Source organism: Gossypium arboreum, chromosome 4 (genome assembly GCF_025698485.1).
Source record: "Gossypium arboreum isolate Shixiya-1 chromosome 4, ASM2569848v2, whole genome shotgun sequence".
Taxonomy (NCBI): domain Eukaryota; kingdom Viridiplantae; phylum Streptophyta; class Magnoliopsida; order Malvales; family Malvaceae; genus Gossypium; species Gossypium arboreum.
This window is the reverse complement of record NC_069073.1, coordinates 8,805,983-8,827,300: the sequence shown is the minus strand read 5'-3', so window position 1 is coordinate 8,827,300 and position 21,318 is coordinate 8,805,983. Positions and strand designations below refer to the sequence as shown.

The 21,318-nt window shown below is 29.2% G+C and overlaps 1 protein-coding gene across 4 annotated transcripts; it reads left to right on the top strand.

Annotated features, from left to right (window-relative positions):
- Positions 1–9,277: 9,277 nt before the first annotated feature.
- On the top strand, positions 9,278–14,834 carry LOC108460827 (CSC1-like protein HYP1). Of its 4 annotated transcripts, none has more exons than XM_017760498.2 (11): positions 9,278–9,512; positions 9,965–10,276; positions 11,034–11,186; positions 11,426–11,489; positions 11,595–11,804; positions 12,049–12,234; positions 12,445–12,743; positions 12,917–13,193; positions 13,537–13,818; positions 13,980–14,213; positions 14,409–14,834. In XM_017760498.2, exons 2-11 carry the CDS (start codon positions 9,996–9,998, stop codon positions 14,568–14,570), a joined length of 2,148 nt encoding a protein of 715 aa, XP_017615987.1. In that variant the 5' UTR covers positions 9,278–9,512; positions 9,965–9,995; the 3' UTR covers positions 14,571–14,834. The 4 variants fall into 4 exon arrangements, with proteins under 4 accessions (XP_017615987.1, XP_017615984.1, XP_017615986.1 ...); XM_017760495.2 differs by having other exon boundaries at positions 9,905–10,276; XM_017760497.2 differs by having other exon boundaries at positions 9,278–9,539.
- The last annotated feature ends 6,484 nt before the right edge of the window (positions 14,835–21,318 follow it).

Here is a 21,318-nt window from a genome sequence, read left to right as displayed (position 1 = left end):
TTTTCTAAAGTTGAGGCGACATATGCCTGATAAAAATCTTAGATTTTTATGTTTTAAATATATATAAATATATTATTTAATTATAAAGTATATTATTATTGTAAATTATATTAATTATATTATATTATTATATTATAAATAAACTAAAAATTAACAAATGTATGGTGCATATGATGACATGTGGAAAAATGAAATACATATATTAGTAATTATTACTTATTTACTTATTATTTAAGTAAATAATATTATATTATATTATTATTTTTGTTATTACATTAAACTAATTAAATAAAGGAAATAAAAAGAAATAAAATATAGAAAAAGAGACAAATAGAAACAGAATAGGCAAACGAAACAGAGAAGGAAAGAAGGAAAGAAAGAAAAGGGAAAATTAGGGTTATGAGGTTCCAAGCTCAATTGGTAAGTCAATTTAAGTCTTTTTCTTGTAATTTTTGAGTTTTTAGAAATCTAGAACAAAATATTTCATGGTTTATGTTGAAATTTTGGAAGCTATTAGATTTCTAGACATTGATTATGTTGAATAATTGAAAGAATTAGGGGATTGTTTTGATAGAATTGGAGGTTAGATTCTTAATTTTGTGAAGTCTAGGGACTGTTTTGGTGGATTGTTCCCTTGTGGTGGAAATTTGAGTTGAATTACTAAGTTTAGTGAGTAATTAAAATATTTTGTACCATGAGTTTTGTTAATATTAGCTTTCAAGAAATTTAATGCTATAAATTAAATTAGCATGGTGTTAAGTTATAAAATTCAAAAATTTAGGGATTGTTAATAAATTATATGTATAATTGGTTAATTATAGAAATGGTAAATTCAAGGATTAAAATTGTGAATTAATTGAAAGTATGAGTTACTTTGAACCTTGTGGAATAATTGGTTGATATGATGGATTAAATTGTATAAGATGTAAATGTTTTGGGGCAAATGTGTAAAAGTATAAAAAGTAGCTAAAGGTATTGAAATTGATAATTTTTAATTATTTTAATTTCCGTAGCTAATGTTGTTCCGGAAAAACCTTGCCTAAGAAAGGAAAAGGTAAAGTCAACTAGGGTTAGCTCGAAAATTACGGTTTGTATTTCTATAATCCGAATTTAATTATTAATTATTATATTTTAATTTAAATGTTTACGGTAAAATTAAGGTAAGTGTAGTATATTTGATATTGAATTGAGTGTTTGTGAAATTATGATTTATGTAATATTTGAGCATTGGTATTGAATTTAAATTGAATTGGTATTTAATCCAATTTTAATTATTAATTGTTATATTTTGGTTTATATGTTATAGTAATTAATATTGAATTGAATTTATATGGATATATGTGATTATTGTGAAAATTGAATATTGGATGTATGTTATATTTGAAAAATATATTGATTGAGAATGTGATGAAATTAATATGAATATGTGATTATTATGAAATTTAAATATTTGTTATTGAAAAGTAAAGTGAATTGTATTGAATTAAGAATATATGTGATTAATTGAAATGTGTATTGGTTGAAAAATTGAAAGTGAATTAAAAACCCTATTAACAGTACTCGAGATAAGTCGGATATAGTTGGCATGCCATAGGGTTGGAAGTGTTCAAGGATACTTTGACCTTGAGTTGATGAGGCACTATATGTGTCGTACTATTACTTTGACTTCAAGTTGATGAGGCACCATGTGTGTCATATTGCTACTGTTACTTCGGTTTAATCCAATGAGGTACTGAGTACCGTACTGTTATTGTTTACTTCGACAAAGCCGATGAGGCACTAAGTGCCGTACTGGTGTGTTGGTTGGGTTCGTGTATCCGTCAATGTCCGAGTCATGTTAATAGGGGTAAATAAAAGTACTGAATGACTGATTGTTACTGAATAATTGATTGTTACTAAATAACTGATTGCTACTGAATAATTGATTATTACTGAATGATATTGAAAAATATCAATTGATATTGAAAAATATCAATTGATATTGAGCTTGGATTAAAATGGATTATTGATTGAAATGTGAATTGTTGAATATTATTTATTGATATTGAACAATGAACTGAAACATGATCGAAACACAGGAATTATGTAACTCTAAATGGGATATAAGTGAATAATATTATTGTTCAAGTGAATTGTGAACATATTGTGGAAAATTGTACGAGTTAGTAGATGAAAGAATTGATTGAGTTGTAAAGGATTTATCTATGAATTGAACAATTATATAATTGTGATTGTTATATGATTTTTAAGCGAATGTTATATTTTCATATTATTAAGTGTTCAAATTATAGAAATACCACTGAGTTCATACTCAGCGTACGGTTTGTTTCCGTGCGCAGGATAAGTTAAAGTCAGATCGTTGAATCAACATCCCAGGCCGATCCCGAACTCTAAGTGGAGAAGTATATTAATTATTGGTAATGGCATGTACCTAGGATATCATATTCATATGAGTGTCATTTTGATTTATGAATGTAAAGGTGAAATAAGTAAATTTTAGATTTGGCAATGGTATATGGTAGGAATTGGCTTAATTAGTATGAATATGAACTATTTGAAAATGTGTGTGAAATACTTAAAATGATTCATCATATAGGCACATAAAATATCTAATTTGACATGTTTTAAGTAGGTTTGAATGATATTTAAAGTAATTGAATGAATGGTTATTGGAATATTTGCTATATTAAGTTGCAGGGCTGGTAAATTTGTTGTTTAAGGCTCATTTTGAGTCCACACGGCCTAGCACACGGGCGTGTGGACTAGCCGTGTGAAAATTGTACCTTAATACTTTTAAGTCAGAGAGTTACATAGGCTCTCAACATGGCCGTGTGACCTAGCGACATGGTTGTGTGATCTAGTGACATGGCCGTGTGAGTCACATGGGCAATCCACACGAGTGTGTGGATACTGTTCATAAGGAAAATTTTGAAATTTTGAGAAATTTTCGTAGTGATTTTAAATTAATCCCGAATTGATTTTACTGCTTATATTGGGCTTCGAGGGCCCATTAAAGGGACGATATGTTAAATTTAAGATAAGTGTAAACAATTATTTAAATTAATGACCGTAAATGAACTGTATTTACTAGTAATGCCCTGTAATCCTGTTTCGGAGACAGATAAGGGTTAGGGGGTGTTACATCACATATTACATTATCATGTCCATATTTGAACTTAGATTTGTGAATTAGAAATGGTCAAATAGTTGGATTGTGTAAATGAATTTGACTCTTAAATGGCTTATATGAAATGATGAATTACTTGTGATCATATATGAATGCATATATCTATTTGTTAAATGTTTAGATGATGCCATAAGTGTTTAATATGGAATGTAAGTGTAACAATCCATTTTTAGTGAAATCGGAATAGTGATTTGGGGACCACAAATCTGACAAGTAAAACTTAATAGTATTATTTTAACGTCTATGGAATGTTAGTAAGGTTGTATAAAAATTTTGTTAAGAAATTTTGACGTTTGCATGCTTAATTATGTGAAAAGGATTAAATTGTAAAAAGCACAAAAGTGGAGTTCTAATAGCTAAAGGTGTTAAATAACTATGAAACTTTAAAATGAAAGGAATTAGATGGTAATTAGACCATTCATGAGGCTAGTGGATGTATATGACTATGTATTAATGAAATTTTAGAGTTAAATAAAGGATAAATTTGTAAATTAATAAATTAACTTAAAATAAAAATAATGTAAAAAAAGGTATCATCTTTCTAAAGAATTTTATTCACCAAAAATAAATAAGAAAACCTCCTTTTAACACCTTGAGGATTCAGCTAGCAATGTTCTTGCATTTGATCATATTTTAGGCTAGTTTTTAATGATTTTTATGTTTTCGAAATCGTCGTAGCTTAATCTAGCTAGCCCGGGGGTCAATTTGCAAAATTTTTAAAGAGTTAGGATTTTTTCATGAATTTTCTTGCATGATTTTTGGTGTTTGATAGAAGATTATGAGTTATTATTATTAAATAAACAAGTGTTGCAAAGGGATTTTTGATGAAATTGTCATTTAAGGACTTATTTGTAAAAATAATAATTTTTTTGTTAATTCATGAAACGGTGATTTGTATAAGTTGGTAGATGTCCCTAGTGAATTAAGCTAACATGATTTGAGGATGAAATTGCTTAAGTTTCAATTTACGAGCTTAAGAACTAAATTGTAAAGAAGTTAAAATGTTATGGGCAAAATTTTAATTTTGAAAAAATATGAATTATGGATTGAATTGAGTAATGGAATTATTAAATGAATTAAATCTATCTATTTAGATCAAGACAGACTTCGTACGGATTTAGATCAGGGAAAAGCAAAAGCCTCGGATTGATTGACTACGTTTTTACGCATTGTTTGTCAAGGTAAGTTCGTATGATTAAATAACGTTTTAATGTTATATTGATCTATATATTCATGTGTTATTTTCCATGAAATTAAATGGTGGAAATCCAACAATGTTACGATGATTAACAAGCCCCGTTTGAACGTCTTACCAACGTCTTACCAATGTTTATGGTAAAAATTAAGGAAATCCAACAATTAGGGTTTTCATGTTTCGAGTGCTGGTCTTGAATGTCTTACCAATGGCTGAGGTCCTGCATTTGTTGTGGATACTCTACAACTTGTGTGAGTAGCATCGTGTAGCTTACATTCCGACCTACAACTTGTGTGAGCAGACCCATTTCACAGCTCGTATGAGCAACGATGTAAAGGAAAAGGAAATGAAATGTTATATGTTTAGCACACTTTATGTGAGCTTTCCCACATATCCAATGTTATTCTAAATGGTCCAATGGGCATGAAAAGGAAAGGAATGATAAGTGTATAAATGAATTCTGTCATGAATCTATGAAAAGGATTGAAAAGGAAATGTTCAATGAAAGCATATCTATGTTCATGAAAATGATGATCTCAAATGATGTTGTTCATGTATTATGACTTACCTTATGTTAATTCAAGTGAATTATGAGTTGATGAACTAACATGTGTTGTTGATGATGCTTAGGCTTGTACCAAGCTTATGGTTGGATTGTATCATGTTTAATTTTAATGTTTTGCATTGAAATGGCAAGTTATGTTCATGTTTTACGAACTTACTAAGCATTATATGCCTACGTAGTTTTCTTTCCTATGTTTTATAGATAATCGAAAGCTCGTCGGAGATTTATCACACTATCCAGCGATTATATCGGTAGTTCTTGATGTTTTGGCCAAGGTTATAATGGCATGTATAGATGGACTTAGGTTTAATGTTTGGTTGAATGCTTAGGTGTTGATTTTGGTATGTACATATGTTGGTTGTTTGGTACCATTTTGGTAATGGTTGAATTGTGTCATTTAAGTGCTTATGATACATGAGAGAAATGGTTCAAATGGTAAGTCTATGTTGATATGGTATAGGTCAAGTTATGGTATATTTTAAGATGGTAGAAATGTGATCAAATATATGCATGTTTGATAAGTCTATATGTTTGCTTTTGAGGTGCCTTACATGGCATATTGGTTGAATGTTTATAGACTATTGAATTGGTCATGTTATGTTGATTTTTATCATGTTATAATGCCTTGATCATAAGCACTAAAATGCTTGTAGGTACATATATGGGTTGGTGATGGAAATGGCTTGATTTTGGCCAATTTCATGTCCACACGGCCTAAGACACCAGCATGTGTCTCAGCCGTGTGTGATACACAGTCATGTGTCCCCTGTAGGTTTCAAGGTTTATAAGTCAGACAGTTACACGGCCTGACACATGGGCGTGTGAAGCCATTTTGAGTGTTACACGGCCTACCACACGGGCGTGTGGCTTGGTTGTGTAACCCAACTTCGAAAGTTACACGGGATGGGACACGGTTGTGTGTCCCTATTTCAATTGCTACACGGCCTGAGACACGAGCAAGTATCTCAACCGTGTGACCCTTGCAGTCCAAATATTCTAACTTTTTCAAGAAATTTCTAATTGATTCCAATTTAGTACCGAATTGTTTCTATTGCATTTCTAGGACCTCGAGGGCTCGGTTAAGGGACATTATGCATGTGATGAATGATTTATGCTATAATTATGTTGATGTATGAGATATAGGTTTTAAAGTTACGTTTTTACAGTAATGCTCCATAACCTTAATCCGACAACAGATACGGGTTAGGGATGTTAAAGTAAGGTTATGTAATATAAATGTATATGTAAATGAGGAGATATGTTAGAATTAAACATATGGGAATTGTATTTTGGCTGAATCAGTAGCTTTAATTAATGAAAATTGTTTTTAGGTGATATAAGTTGATGCCATTTTGGACATTTTGCAAAACAGATAGTCACGATAAGATGTTAGGCCCTTGTCGTCACGACGAGACCTAGTTAGTGAGTCGTGTCACGATGAGGAACCCTCGAAGTTGCGATGTTGACCCAATATTTTACAATCTTTGTAATTTGGTCTTAATTCGACCTCGGATTAGCAAAAAAACTTTCGTAAGTTTGTATAAGACCCGAAAATAATTATACATTGTATCTTACGCTTGTATTACTCATATTTAATTGTTTAATGGTTGAAATTGAATACAATTGACCGTAGTTGCTCTGATAACAAATGTAATATCTTGTAGCTCAAACTTGGCGATCAGGTTGAGTATGGGGTATTGCACCTAAACCACAATATCTATGTCCAATGTCCAATTCAAAGTGTATATCAAAAGAGAGGATAGGTAAAATGGTTGAATATTAAACTCAAATTTTCAGCTCACGGTCTCAAAAATAGAGGTTCATCAAGGAAGGTACAATAATACTCAAATAAATTTTCCAAGGATAATATACCATTCAAAGGTAAGTTATTTGGCTCTAGCTATGCAAACAATGCCTTATGTCATCCCTAGACATTTCAACAATTATGAATTCAAAACATGTTTCTATTATAATTCCATGAATGACATAAATTTCCAAACATGTATTTCAACATTCATCCACATATTTGTTTATCACATGGCATGAAATTTAACATAAAACGATCACGTCTACCATATTATATAGTGTAGTAAAATGAACTAACTAATCTAAACTCTAAAAGAAAAAAAGTTCTACTATCATCATACAAAATTTACATGTTTAAAAGAAATCAAAAACATCATCATACTAATAATGTCACAATTACCAAGCTCACTCACCATGCAACAAACAAAAACAAATAAAGAAAGTTTTTTAAAAAAAATTAATATCCGAGATGGAAATTGATGAAAAATTAATAAAGAATGCGATAAGAAAGACTAAATAACAAATTGTAAAAAAATTGAGGACTAAAGTGTAAATATAAAAAATGAGAAATGTGATCTATTAATTATTATTTGCCATAATAACAAGTTGGATTATCTATTGGTGTGCCGAAAATCACTTTTAGGACCAAATTAAAAAGATTAAAAAATATAATGACTAAATCGTATAATTTCTATTTTCGTCGTGAGGAGGATAGAAGTGTTATCCAATGAGTATTATTAGAAACTAAATGTGACTTATGAGATTTATATTCGTGCCTATAATTTTACCATATAAAAGAATTTCAGTCATTTTTCAATATAATTATTAATATATTTAATATATGGTATAAGTTTTGGGACTTTTGCATCATGGACATTAAAACTGGGTTACTATCTTAAAAACAATCAACTTACAACTTTTTCTTGTTTCAATCCATCAATCCTTTCTTATGGGAATTTTTTCTTTCTTCTTTTTTTTTTTCATGTTTTTATTTTTTTTTTATTTTCTTACCTTGAATTTTTATCAAAATCTCTAAGAAACTTATCTTCATAACTTAATTTCACCTCAATCTTTCCAATTTTAGATGCCCCCATTTACCACCTCTATTAATATATTTGCTGGTGTCGTGTGAGGTTTGATTGAAGTTGAAGTTTGGGGAGCATGTGCATCTTAATGCTACTCAACTTGGGGCTCTCAAATGGCATTTTATATTGTTTATTTTTACCCTTAAAATTCAAAGCATCATTAATTACATCTTTTGCAATTTAACCTTTCACGTGCTTTACATGTTTGGACCTTCAAACATATAGTTGAATTTTGAAGCAATCAAAATATGCCCATTTTTTATATGAAAATTATTTAAATTCGTAAAACACGTATTGGGTGCCATTCCTTCATAGCAAATATCCAAATAATTCATATGAAAATAAATATATATTTTTTAAAAGAGAGCAAAATCTTAGATTATTTTTCAACTTATTAAGTATTTTTTCATTGTGTCTCATTAAAGGGAATAATCGAATATCTATATTATAACTACTATTCATGAAATTGATGTTCTTAGTAGATTCTATATATGCTGAACACGTGTATTATTCTGAGTTATCTGTTGGACTTCGCGGTTCCCACATGCTAACTCCTTCATACCGTGAGGCTTGCACACATCCATTTGGTGGGTCCTAGTCGGGTCGCGGGTAGACAATCCAAATATTATCTGATTTTCAGGTTGGTAATCATTAGTGTATAACACTATCTAATTTTTATTTAGTTTTTTGTTTTGTTTTTTAAAGAGTTAAATTCAATTCTATATTTTTTAATTGGTAAATATTAATTGTTTTTATTTTTATCTTCATTTTTTTCCTTTTCTCCGTTTTATGAATAAAAATTTATTTATGAATTATAGATATTTATTTACATTACTCAATTGAGAATTTATTTTATTTTTCGTTTCATTTATTTTTACTTTTATAAATTAAGTTAGTGCAAATAAATTTGTATTAACTAATATAAAATATTACTTATTTTTATTCATATTTACGCATGAAATGATAAAAAAAGGATTAGAAATATATTTAAGACAATTAAATAATATATGTTTATCATTATGAGCCAATTTTTCTTTAGTTAAAGAAGAATTTTTGCCAAGAAAATAAAGAAGGAAAAATGTTACTAAAATAGAAAATATAAATTAGTTCAATAATTTATTTTATTAAAATATTAATTTACATTGTAATCTAAATCATTATTTATTTATTTTTCATTTATTTATATAGAATAAAAATAGAAAATTACAAAAATTAATAAAATTAAATATTTTTATAACTAATTAAATTTTTAAAATTTGTTTTTAATTATAACATAAATTTTATTTTTAATTATTTATCTATGATAAATAAGAAAATAGAAAAAAAAAAGGACAATGGTTACACCAGATGGAGAGAGAGGATAGTTTGAGAATTTAAAAAAAAAAAAATATGTACTTCGAAGTGAATGGATAAAATTAAGAATGTGAATAGGGACATACGGTGAAATTAACCCGATAGAAACCGGCACTTCATAGATATATATGTTCATCTTTAAAAAAGTAGAGTAAAGTTGAGACTTGAGAGGTGACCTTATGATTGTTTATCGAATACGAAAGTTCCCTTCTTTGGCTTTGTCTTTGTCTTTCTTTACTTGGTCTCCAAGAGCAACCCAAGCTTTGTGTTCTTGCTCCATTTATTTATCCTTTCAGTGCATTCTGCAAAGTCTTTGACCAGGTGTTCTTTCTCACTCTCTTTGTGAAGGTGATTTTTTTTGAATTTTTTTTTCTGAGTTTTATTTTATCACTGAATCTAATTAAAGATATTAATTGAAACATAAATTTCTTTTCTGGGTTTCAGTTGTTTTGTTTTAACCCAATGCCAATTATTAGCATTTTTTATAGTTTAAGCTTGATATGAGTTTTTGAATTGTCTGACAAGTGAGAACTGTGTAGAATCGTGGAGGGTTAATCTGTTTAAGAGTTTGTTCATAAGGTGCTGTCTTTTTAAAGTTCTGATAACAAAATTCTGTGTGCTATGTTTCCTCAGCTGATGAGTTTATATGTTCTAAGTTCATTCCCGTGTTGGGTTTTTTGATTTTTGACACAATCTTTCGAATTTTGAATCAGGAAATTCAGTTTGGGCAGTTAATGACTGCAATTGAGTTGTTGTATTTGGTGATTTTATAGGGGGTGATATATCAGAGCTGCCTTTTTAGAGATGATACTTTCAGCCCTTTTAACTTCTGTTGGGATCAATCTTGGTCTTTGCTTTTTGTTTTTTGCTCTATACTCGATATTGAGGAACCAGCCAGGTAATATCCCCGTATATTCGCCTCGGTTGTTTAGTGAAAGAAAAGCTCAGGAAGAGGATGAGTTCAACTTGGAAAGATTGCTACCATCACCTGGTTGGTTGAAAAGGGCATGGCAACCGTCTGAGGATGAATTATTGTCAATTACAGGCTTGGATGCTGTCGTGTTTATGCGCATTTTTATCTTCTGGTAATTATTAAATGTTTCTTTAGTTTCAAAAATAGGAATAGAACCTGCAGTTCATTTCTATGGGTTGTAACATATAGTGATCCATTTCTGTTGGGAGATTTGTAGCTTTGATGCTATAGATTCTAGCCATTTATCAAGGCAATCTTTAGTGCAAGATTGACCAAATTATGGTATGCAACTATGTTGCTCTGACACTTTATTTTCTTGAACACCCACATACCCATGTCCCTAAACCAACACACTTGAGTCCGAGTAACATAGGCTTGCAAGGCCGATATTACAAATACGTCAGCTTTGGCTAAGCAAAAAGGCTGCAATATAAGTTGTGATCTTGCTGGAGTCCATTTAGTATAAACTCATAATGGTGGTGAGATTACAAAATTCCTTTTGATAGCAAGACTTCTGTATGAGTTCAGCTACTCATTTAAACTTGTTTTAATGGACTATAGTCTTAACTTTGTTCTGCTTGGTTTGGTTATAATCGAGCCATTTGAAGTTTGTTTTGGTGAGTGTTCTGCTAGACTGATATCTCTACTTGTAGGATCATTTCGACTCTCTGCTTCATGTTCAAAATTATAGTGTCTATTTTTGCCAAGCAAAGGAAACCTTTTTTTTTCGTTGATTTTTTCAACAGGATGAACTTGATATTTTTGTGGCATATAAAAGTGCATTATTGTACTACTACGTTTCTTCTGGATCCATCTTTCTGCATGTCATCTTCAATTAATTTCTAGTGATCTTTTTTTTTCAAATGCAGTGTTAGAGTGTTTGCCTTTGCCTGTGTCGTTGGAATTTTTGTTCTTCTGCCAGTTAATTTTTCAGGCGACCAATTAACCATTGATTTCTCTAATTTGCCAAACAAAACGCTGGAGTCATTCAGTATTTCAAATGTGAATGATGGTTCAAACAGGTAATTATTATGTAGTTAGTTAACATAAGTTCAGTTTCTGATCTTAAAACTCCTGAATAACTATTGTTATGTCAAAGAAGAAAAAACCATTGCAGCTGAGACTTGACCAAATGCTTCCCTGGTGATTTCTCCTTTTTTTGTTGTCAGATTTTACGAGTATGAAAAACTTGTTTATAAAAAATTTATTTAAATTCTTAATGTCAAGGGAAAGCTGACTACAAGTTTTTTCCATTCTCAAGGTTATGGATTCACTTTTGTGCTGTCTATGTTTTCACCGTGTTCGTATGCTGTCTTCTGTATTATGTAAGTGATATTTTATGTATGCTATTCTGCCTATGCCAACAAAATTGTTGATTTGTATAAATATCAGCTAAAGCTTTAATTTTGGTGATACGGTCATTTTTGCAGGAGTACAACTATATTTCGTTGAAAAGAATTGACCATTTCTATTCTTCTAAACCTCGGTCAGATCAGTTTACGATATTAGTTAGCGGTATTCCTGCCTCTGCTGGAAGCAGCTTCAGTCAAGCTGTTGACAACTTTTTCACGGAGTATCATCCTTCAACTTATCTTTCACATACAGTGGTTCGCCGAACAAGCAAGATTCAAAGTCTTGTGGTAATCGACATTGTTAATATTTTATTGATTCAGGCTTTTATTTCTTGGAAAACTAAACTGAAATTGGACTACGACTTTTCAAGGCTAATGGATCTATGTACTATAGGGAGTTTAGGATGAAAAGAATGTTACCATAGATATAAGATGAAACTATGACTTTCAACTCCGAATTTATTCTTTTTCTCCCTTTTGGGTTCCGCTATTCTTTATCTGGGTTTTAACAGTTCCATGTTGTTGCATGTAGAATGATGCAGAGAAGCTATATAGAACACTTGGTCGTTTAAAATCGACAAACTCTCGGCAAAGGCATAAGCGTGAAGGATTTTTGGGACTATTTGGTCAAAAAGTTGATCTTGTAGATCACTATGAGAGGAAGTTGGAAGATATAGAAGATAATGTGAGACTCGAGCAATTATCATTGGGAGGAGAGGTTTGTGAGTTCTCTTGTGTCTATATATTCATCTCTTGGTCAAACAAACACCAAAACTGATGCCTACTGAGTTCAAATTATGAAACGAATTATAATTTCTCCATTTTTGCTGTTATGAATGTAGAAAGTTGTGATCTGTGTCCATATCTTGATTACGGAAGATAATACTTGATGCACCTGAACTTCTTTATGCCTTTCAAAACTTGCTAGGAAATACCCGCTGCTTTCGTGTCATTTAAGTCGAGATTTGGTGCTGCAATAGCTTTGCACATCCGACAAGGGATTAATCCTACGGAATGGGTTACTGAACGAGCTCCCGAGCCTAAAGATATTTACTGGCCTTTCTTTTCTGCATCGTTTGTGAAAAGATGGATGTTTAAGATTGTGGTTGTTGTTGCATATATTGCTGTTACAATTTTATTTCTTATTCCAGTTGTAGTCGTGCAAGGTCTCACTCATCTCGAGCAGCTGGAGACCTGGCTCCCCTTTCTAAAAGGAGTACTAAACTTGTAAGTGCATATTTTTTCTCTGTTGCATATGAAATGTAAAATCGGTTCAATGCTTTTGAAATAAAAAAGCAGGCCATTTCTTTTTCATGTTCTCTTGGTAAATTAGAAAAAGCTTTTGAATATGGATTTTTCATTTCACAATATACTAACAAATAGTGATTCTTAAATTGCAGGACTTTCGTCAGTAATTTGATTACGGGATATCTACCAAGTCTCATTCTTCAATTGTTCCTATCGATTGTACCGCCAATTATGATACTCTTTTCTTCCATGCAAGGATCTATTTCCCACAGTCAGATAGAGAAAAATGCGTGTACCATGCTATTATGGTTCACCGTGTGGAACATTTTCTTTGCTAACGTACTATCAGGTTCTGCTCTCTCTATGGTCAATATCTTCCTTGAGCCAAAGAAAATCCCCGGACTACTAGGCGAAGTTGTTCCTGCACAGGTGAAAACATGGATAAGCCATGGAGTTTTCTTATATATATTTAATTCATTTTTCCTTTAAATTCTTTTATGGTTCTATCCATAAACATGTTAGTATTTATTGTCACTAGTCCTGGTTGAGAAACAAATGCCTAAACCTTGCATCCATGACTGGTCTACCTACTGTATGTCATCCTTTTAATTGTTAGAATATTTTCGCATAAAAGTGTTGGATTGAGATTTACATTATTAACATCTAGCTAAGAACGATATATATGAACATTAACATTATTTTCATTAATGATTAAGTCATTTTCTTCATATCTGATCATTGATATGATGAAGGTTCTTTATGTTTCATGTAGGCATCATTCTTCATTGCCTATGTTGTGACATCTGGATGGACCAGTACAACTTCCGAACTTCTACGTCTGTTTCCTCTTCTTTACAGTTTCGTGCAAAGACTATTTATGGGGAAAGATGATGACGAAGATGATTTTGAAATTCCTTCAATCCCTTACCACAGTGAAATTCCCAGGATTCTCTTCTTCAAACTTCTTGGTGTTACTTATTTCTTCCTTGCCCCACTAATTTTGCCATTTCTCTTGGTTTATTGTTGCCTGGGATACATTATCTATCGCAACCAGGTCAGTGAAATGCCCCCTTTCACAGCTTGCTTCTTTGTTTCTCTTTCTCATCATTTTTCTTGAAATATCTGTGTCCAACACCCTTGATTAACACACCAATGTTTAGTTCTGACCGACATTTTATCTCTAATTTTTTGACAATTTCTTCTTCTTTTTTCAAGTTCTTGAATGTATATGCACCCAAATTCGAAACTGGTGGAAAGTTTTGGCCAATTGTGCACAATTCAACGATTTTTTCGTTAGTGCTAATGCATGTTATTGCGATCGGAATATTTGGGCTTAAGAAGCTTCCTCTAGCAGCCAGTTTAACTATCCCTCTTCCAATTCTCACGCTTGTATTCAATGCATACTGCCGGAAGAGGTTCCTGCCCATATTCAAAGCTTACCCAACTGAGGTACGATCACGAACTACATATCCATTGGTTATTTATATTCCCTAGTGTTTGAGTATTAGATACTCAGCTAAGCTGTTAATAGCTTGTTAATACTCTTAACACCTAGGACTTACAAGTGCTTGTTTTCCATGTTCGACTTGGTTCTTCATTTTGTTTTCGGTTGTCTTTGCCTGAATTTTATTTATTGTTTTACAGTGTTTGATAAAGAAAGACAGAAAAGACCAGGATGATCCAACCATGACAGAATTTCTCGAAAAATTAGCAACTGCATATCAGGATCCAGCTATGAAGGCAGCCCGATATTCCAGAAATGACGATGGGCGCAGCTCTCCCCTTCTTCAAGGTGTTGAAGTTTGAATTGGGTAAAGTTTTTTCCTGATTCGTGTATACCAACTGGTTAATAGTTTGTAATGCTAATGAAACGAAGTTCTCATTGTTGTTGTCCATGTTGTAAGATAGCTGCTCCCCCTTCGTTGAATTAAATCATGAGAATTCTCATTTCATTTCACGTTAGTAGGAGCATGAGATATTTTTTAATACTGACCTTCAAATATTTCCTGAATTACTTGTTTTTTTTTCATTCATTAAATAAACATTTTAGGTTTCAGTCTTGAACGATAAGTCTAACTTCAGTGCGGATTGCCACTGCAAACAAAAAGAGTTCTTTTATCTAATGTATTAGGACTAATTTTTCTTTTTTGAGTAGAGGGGGCAATTCTTTTCACCTTGAATATTACCTTCCACGTCATCGTTTAAAGATAATTTTTTTTATAGAAGGATCAATTTGTACTTTTTTCTAATGTATATGAGCTAATTTGTATATTTTTCTAGTAAAGAGAGTAAATGCAATCTAATTCCTAGTATAAGAGCTTTTATAGTACTTTTACCCTTTTCCATGGAAATTTATATTAAAATTTTAAAAAGGCATAATGATAATTTATCCCTTAATATTTACATCTTTTATTAATTTGGCCTTTATTCTTCTTCTTTTTTCAAATTAAGTTTGACCCTCAACCTTCTAAAAAAGTGTTAAATTTGACCATCTAACCTTTCAAGTAATTTTTTTAGTATTGATTAAAATGTTAAATTTTTTAAACATCGCATATCACATGACAATCCACATTTACTTAATTTTTTTTGAATATTTTTATAATTTTAAATTATTTGTTGACGTGATATACAAGACAAATAGTGTCATATTAGCATGAAGTATACGTAGATTGTCACTCAGGCTATCACACTAACATTGCTACAAAATTAATGTTTTAACCAACATTTTTTTATAGGAAAGCAATTTGACTATTCTTGAAAAATTAATTACTAAATTTAACCCAAAAAAAAAAGAATAAAGATCAAATTGATAAAAATATAATCTGTGAAAGTTAAATTTATTATTATATCATTAAAATTGATAGAGTTGAAGATGTTTTCAAAATAAAAGTAGTATTTGAAGATGTTTTCAAAATAAAAGTAGTAATACTGATATTTCAATTTTAAATCTAGAACTATCATCTTCTATATGCAATGAGCTTCTTGTGATTTCTAGTAATTCTTCTACTTTTTCCTGAACATAATTTGCGAAAAACCACTCCAAATCAAAGTTACCAGATGAAACAAGATATATGAACTTCCACTGATACCCACATGATCCCTTTAAATGAATAGCTGAAGCACCACCCACACAACCATTCAAGCCATCCCTTAACCTCCTATAGTTCCATCTTCCACCTCTAATCATCTAATCATGCCAAAAATCACATATACCATGTTTTGTTTCTGCTTAATTTTGTAACCTATCACGTGTAATTATATGTGTGGGTTTCATCACTATATTCTCATGTCTTGTATGAGTTTAGTCTAGTATGAAGTAATAAAATTTATCTAGATTTTTCTAGTTTTTAAATAGCTTGTATTGTAATAATTTGATTATCTTTATTTGGATATCTTTATATCTAATTGTGTAGTAATAATTGATTCTACTAATTCAAAATCTGAATTTGTATTTATTTAATTTTACTATTAATGTAATTTTTAACGTAGAAGTTATTCTTTAATTATACTTAAATGAAGCCATGAAAGCGAAATTAACGTTCGATAGATCTTTCGTAACATAAATTATCATTTTGTATGTAAATAATAGGTGCAAAAGTCAAAGATTTGCATGCTACAAATCAAATTACTTGCCTGCCACATGCCAAGCATATCTGCGTTTTACATTGTAATTGTAATGGGAAAGTCCCACCGCAACCAACAATATTTGATTTTGTCAAAAAAAAAAAAAAAAACAAAAGCTGGAATTGAGGTATTTTTTAATATCAAAATATTCTTACTAATATTAACTAATTAAAAAGCATATAAAAAATTAGAATATTTCATGTATCATATATATGATGCCTAAAATTATCTCTAACTGATAAATAGGAAGATAATGCGCTTCAGCGCACTACATCTCATACTCTCCTGCCTCGGCAACAATACCCATACCTATCGAACTAAAAATCAATCAGCCAACTTAACTAATGTTTTACTTTCCACTATTATATCTATAAATGACATTTTAACCTTCAACCGTAATTTTTTACATCACTCTTTTACCACACTTATCAATCATAACAATAATAAACAACTAACAGTTAGTCTCATTTTGTTATTTCGATTATTTACTATGATTTTCTGTCATGATTATTGGGGTTTTTTTTTTCTTGATACTTTGATAGAGATTTTCCCAGTGGTTTTATTTTATAATCTCAATATAAACCCAGCAATACAGATTAATCGTGCATTTTGCCAAACACCTCTTAATAGTTTATACCCTAAATAGTCTGCATTTCTTTCTACGTGGAATAGACTTCAAAATATATCTACCTAAAATACAATCCACACACTCTCTCTCATTAATTTATTAAGGAGACAAGATATTAATTAGTAATGGCAAGTTGAGGCTGCAAAATCGTGTTTGGTTAAAAGGAAAAAGAAAATGAATCACAAAAAGCTGGCCTCCATTCCTTCAAGTCAATGCCCATATTTTATAACTTGACTGCAACTGCCTCCATCAATGTTTTTATTATTTTAAATAATATATTATTTTTAGGTTAAATGCTCAAATTGAGCCCAATGTTTTAAGGCTGCTCATATAAGGTCAAACTTTTCAAATTGGTCAAATACGAGTCAAATATTTTAGAAAATGTTCAAATAATGACTTCTTAAATATTATATATCAACTTTTAAATTATATTTTTATTCTTTTTTTTTCTTTTCAAGCAATAACTAAGTCAGTTGTAATGTGTTTTATTTTAAACACATTAGCATTCGCTTAATTTTTACTATAAATTGGGCTGATGTGCTTGAAAAGCTCTTATTTTAGCATTTTTGTATAGGGATGAGCAAGAAGAATCGAAAACCAACCTGAACCGAAGTGTTTAAACTATTTATGAAATGCAAGTTTAAAAACCATACTTACCTATAACCAAACAAAATTTTATTTTTAATTAATATATAATTAATTTTAATTTTTTATAAAAAATAAATATTTTGTATCTAAAGTGGTGAAAATAATTTAAAAGTTTTTAAAATTTTATTTTTAAAAAATATTTATGAAAAGACTTTGAAAATTTGTCAAATATGCAAAAGCCTTAAAACAAAACTCATTTTGTCAAGATAAGTCTAGGAATCCAAAACCAAATATTAACATGGAAAAATCAAGAAATGAAGCGAGCGAACCGAATTATGATGGATGGTTCAAAAATCCAACCGAATCAAATCAATATAACCATTTTGAAATGTTTGGCTCTTATGCGAGCAACCTTTAAAAGATTGGACCCTATCAATTTAGTTAGAGAAAGATATAAAGATTAAATTTTTTAAAATAATTAAAAAAATATTATAGTAGTAGTATTTATTTATACTATTATTTTAAGCGCTAACCGGGTTGGGTGTCTATCAATTGGATCCAACTAAATTAAGAAATTATGAAACTCATTTTTTAAATAAAATATCAAACATTACCATGACAACTTTTAAACCTAGAAAAATATAAAATCTAGAAAAATATATGTAATGGGATTTGAACCTAGAACATAATAATATTTAATATTTTTATTTTACCATTTCAACCAAAGTCTAATTTATTCATTACATTAAAATTTTTGTAAATATATTTGTTACATAATTTCTTTCACCCGCATTATAGGTGTGCCATAATTTAATATCTTTTAATATTATTATATAATATTTTTTTCCAAATAAAGATGAAACTACCTGCAAAATTAATCTCTCTATTACGGGGATTGGATCAAATTAGTCCCTCAACTATTAAATGGATAAATTTAATCTTGTATTACTAAGAAAATCAAATAAGACCAAATTGAAATAAAGTCAACATTTATTGTTTAAAAATAACATGAATTTTTTTCATTTATAATTCAACTCCAAACAAAATATTTCATTGAATCATAAAAGCTTTCAAAATATAACTATGTTGAATAGTAAATGATATTTTTTAAGCAATAAATACTAATTTCAATGAAATTTAAAAAATAATAAATACTAATTTCAATGAAATTTAAAAAAAATATTCTTTTCAATAATAAAATAATTAAATTGATCTATTTAATAATAAACAACTTAGTTCCATCCCTCACTATAATAAATTACAGTTAAAAAGCAATCCCATTTAATATGTATATTCACAAATTTTTCCTTTCAACGTTTTTTTTATACAAAGCTTAAAACTGATCATAACTCCCTTAACAGTTAAAATAAGAAAATAATACGCTTCAACACACTCGAACTCACATCCTCTTATACTGGGAATAATATCAATGCCAACCTGAACTAAAACTTAATCGACTATATTTAATTGTGTAAAATAATATCCTATTACACTAATTATTATAATTTAGTAATTTTTTGTTCTTTTTCCAAATTACATAATATTTTATATAATAGCATTTTGTGTGATTATAGGAAACATTATTTTATTACATTAATTATTATAATTTGAGGATAATAACTGTGTTATTGCACAAGATATTATCCGATTCTTGTAATGTTTTGTGCAACACAAATTGTAATATACATTATCCAATTACAAAATTTCTTACAACTTAACATAATGTTTTACGTAATTACACAAAACTCACACAATTGTGTGTGATTATACTAAATATTATCTTATTACACTAATTATTTTGGATATTATAATGTTTTGCGTAACACAAATTACGTAATAGATTACTTAATTACAAAATTTCTTACAACTTGCACAAACTCATAAAAGTCTTGTGTGGTTATAGGAAATATTACTTTATTATATTAATTATTAAAATTTGAGCATAATATTTTATGTTATTACAAAAATATATTTTATTACAGTAATTGAATATTTGGTTTGTTGTGTCAAAATGTTGTAATATAGGTTATTTAAGATTCCGTGTAAAATTTGAAATTTCAGACAAAATTATATTTTATCTTCGTACTACTTTGTGTATTGTATTAATTGTTAAGGAATTGTTATTAATTTTCTTTAAAAATTTATTTGTAAAATTTCGTGTGATTAAACGAAACATTATTATACTAATTATTATAATAAGGGTAATGTTTTATGTCAAATCTAAAGTAATATAGTCTTAATAATGTAATATGATCTCAATTTGAAATAACGTCACTGAAAGTTGACATCAAATTTATCTAATAGTAGAAGTAGGCACGTATCTTTATTCTCTTTTCTTTTCTTTTTTATATCTAATAGAAGAAAAGTAGCCCCACACTAGAACCCTTAAAATTCATAAAATAATAATCATTTAACTGAAATAAATTTAAAAATCTAAAATTAAAAATTAAATTAAATTGAATTGAATTATAATTAACATTTATAAAATTTTAAAAATTTAATCGAATCGTGAATGAATATAACAGTAGCGTTTGGGATTCGGAGCGGCATGAGATGAACCTATGACGATTGGAGGCATGGAATAAAAGGGACATATGGAGAGAGGAGAGATGTAATTAAAGTGAATAGGACACGTTATTCATTCAAAAGTGGTTGATATTAGGTCGACCTTCTGTCTCAAATTGCGGGCCTTGGAGGGCTACAAGTACAAGTCAATTCCCTTCACTTTTATTGGCCGCCATGCTTATGCCTCCATTTCAACCTTTTTATATTTTTGTATATAATATAAAAAGCAATATTACATTAAAATTGATCATATGTATAAATTTATATAAATCTATCTTAAAATATAATCATAACGAATTGATAATCATATTCTTATCAGTGTAAAAAAAAAGTATAAATATCTCAAATATATTTATCTTTCTATTTAAGGATCGATTAAAATTATTTTAAACACTATATATATAAAAATAAAGATAAAAAACAGTTTTATATATCTATTTACTAAGTAATTTTTAAATGTCGTAACATTTTATAAGATAATGAAAATTTGATTATATATTGAAGTGTTATAAAATTAGAGGTTTGTTTACTGTTATATTTTAAAATTATTTTTCAAGCTAAAAGCAATAATAATCCGATAGTTATTCAAGCCAATAGGGCTTTCTCAAGTTAAATCAAAAGTTGAAATTTTTGTTTTGACTTTTCGAAAACCCGTTTGGATGTCAAATTATAAATTTTACCTCCATTTATATTAACTATAAATTATAAATATGATTTTTATGTTTAAATTAAATTTCACAAACAATATGTATTAATTACTTTAAAATATTTAAAATTTATATTTCATTTTGACAATAAGTTATCATAAATTATTTTATTATTTTTATACTATAATCTAAATTGAATATTTGTTAATCTCAAAATAATAATACATCGTGGTAATCAAATAATGAAGACATAAGAAAAATACAAATATTTCACATTTAAGTGCATTATAATATTTACTATAATTTAAGTTTATATATTTTATATATTATAATATTAATTACTTAATAATTTATTTTTATTTTTATTTTTATTATAATCTATACTATTGTGGAAAGGGTTAATTGAGTTGGTGTCAAAGTGTAAATAATTAAATTTGAACTCAAAATACTATAAAGTTTAACATTTTACTTGTATCATTTCAACTAAAGCTTCATTTATTCA